Source organism: Triticum aestivum, chromosome 3A (genome assembly GCF_018294505.1).
Source record: "Triticum aestivum cultivar Chinese Spring chromosome 3A, IWGSC CS RefSeq v2.1, whole genome shotgun sequence".
Lineage (NCBI taxonomy): Eukaryota > Viridiplantae > Streptophyta > Magnoliopsida > Poales > Poaceae > Triticum > Triticum aestivum.
Window position 1 is genome coordinate 726248739 of NC_057800.1, and position 1430 is coordinate 726250168.

Genomic DNA, 1430 nt, shown 5'->3' on the forward strand with positions numbered 1-1430 from the left:
ATAAAATGTCGCATCTCCCCCCTATATTTTAAATTTAGGGAGCGTAGAAACCTTCCGCTGCAAGTTTGCATCGAGCCACTCCTCTCCACAGTATAAAAAGTTCGGCAGGAACCAAGTTTTTCCAACAGAAACGCACACGGTCCAGTTTGTTAAAACAGAGCAGCTAAGTTTTTCATTTGCTGAAGAACAGAGTGAGCTGCGAGAGAAAGCATAGAAGAGAGGCGAGCTTGCTAGCTGCAGCCATGGGGTTCTGCTGTGGGCCTTCGGATGTCCAGGTGCTCCCCAAGAACACCGCCACTTCCTCCTCCTCATCCTCCTCGTCTTCTGCTAAAGATTCCGGTGATGGCGGCAAGAAGAAACAGCAGCAAGGTGTAAAGGAGCAGGGGAAGGAGAAGAAGATGAGCAACCTTGACCGGGCCGCCCTCACAACGCCCCGCCTCCCCTTCCATTCTCGACCCGGTCTCATGTGATAAATTAGCCGAGAACAGCAGTGTATTTCATAGAAATATACGATCTTGTGTGTTCTCTTATTAGTCTACGGCGGAGTCTGGAACTTAGGATGCATAGCTCCATTGTCCCGTTGAAGTTTCGAGGTTTGTAGTGTGGCCATGTGTTCTATTTATTCATTGACGGGTTGGTTGTATCAATATATCCAAATTACAGGTGTGTTATACCAGAGTTCATTGTCCATCAGGATAATATATTTTTTTCCCTACTTCTTTTGTTGGAATATTATTCCCCTCGTTTGACTTAATTGACCAGATTGAACGAGCAAACCTTATCCTATTTTTTCCTGCTGAAGGTGCGGATGTGAGCAAGAACCAGGCAAAAGCAAATGAAAATGTTGTACCCAAAAAATAGTAGAGAAGTCGAAATGAAATTATTTTACTTGGGGAAGTGCAGTGATACAACCAAACAGCTCCGCTTTGTTAACTTGAACATGACATGGACAAAGCCAACAAAGGATTGGCTGATGAATCTTTTTTCCTTGGTTGGGGATTGGTTGATGGTTAGGTAGATGTTTTTCACAGTAAAATTCATTGCCGAAATCTAGCACCAGAGATCGCTATATAATGTGGTTTGTCACAATGATTTTCTCTAAAAAAAATGGATCTTCTTTACATGATGCACAAAGGAGATTTAACTTTGAAGGGTAACTACCGAAACAACACTGGAATTGTCTTGCATTCTGACAGCAAAATTAGAAAGACCAGGACCATTGTGCCAGCCTTGTAGTCTATTTATCAAACATCATGAGAGTACAAAGAACATGAAAATTAACAAAAATTACATCCATGTTCGTAGACCACCTAGCAACGACTATAAACACTAGAGCAAGCCGCGAAGGCGCGCCACCGTCATCCCCCTCTCTCGCTGAAGCCAGGAAAAACTTGTCGTAGTAGGCAGTTGAGAAATCGTCGTGCTAAGGC

General features: G+C 43.5%; 1 protein-coding gene across 1 annotated transcript; it reads left to right on the forward strand.

Annotated features, from left to right (window-relative positions):
* Window positions 1–242: 242 nt before the first annotated feature.
* LOC123059478 (uncharacterized) lies at window positions 243–470 on the forward strand. Its single transcript, XM_044482043.1, has one exon. The coding sequence runs from the start codon at window positions 243–245 to the stop codon at window positions 468–470; it is 228 nt and encodes a 75-aa protein (XP_044337978.1).
* Window positions 471–1430: the final 960 nt, after the last annotated feature.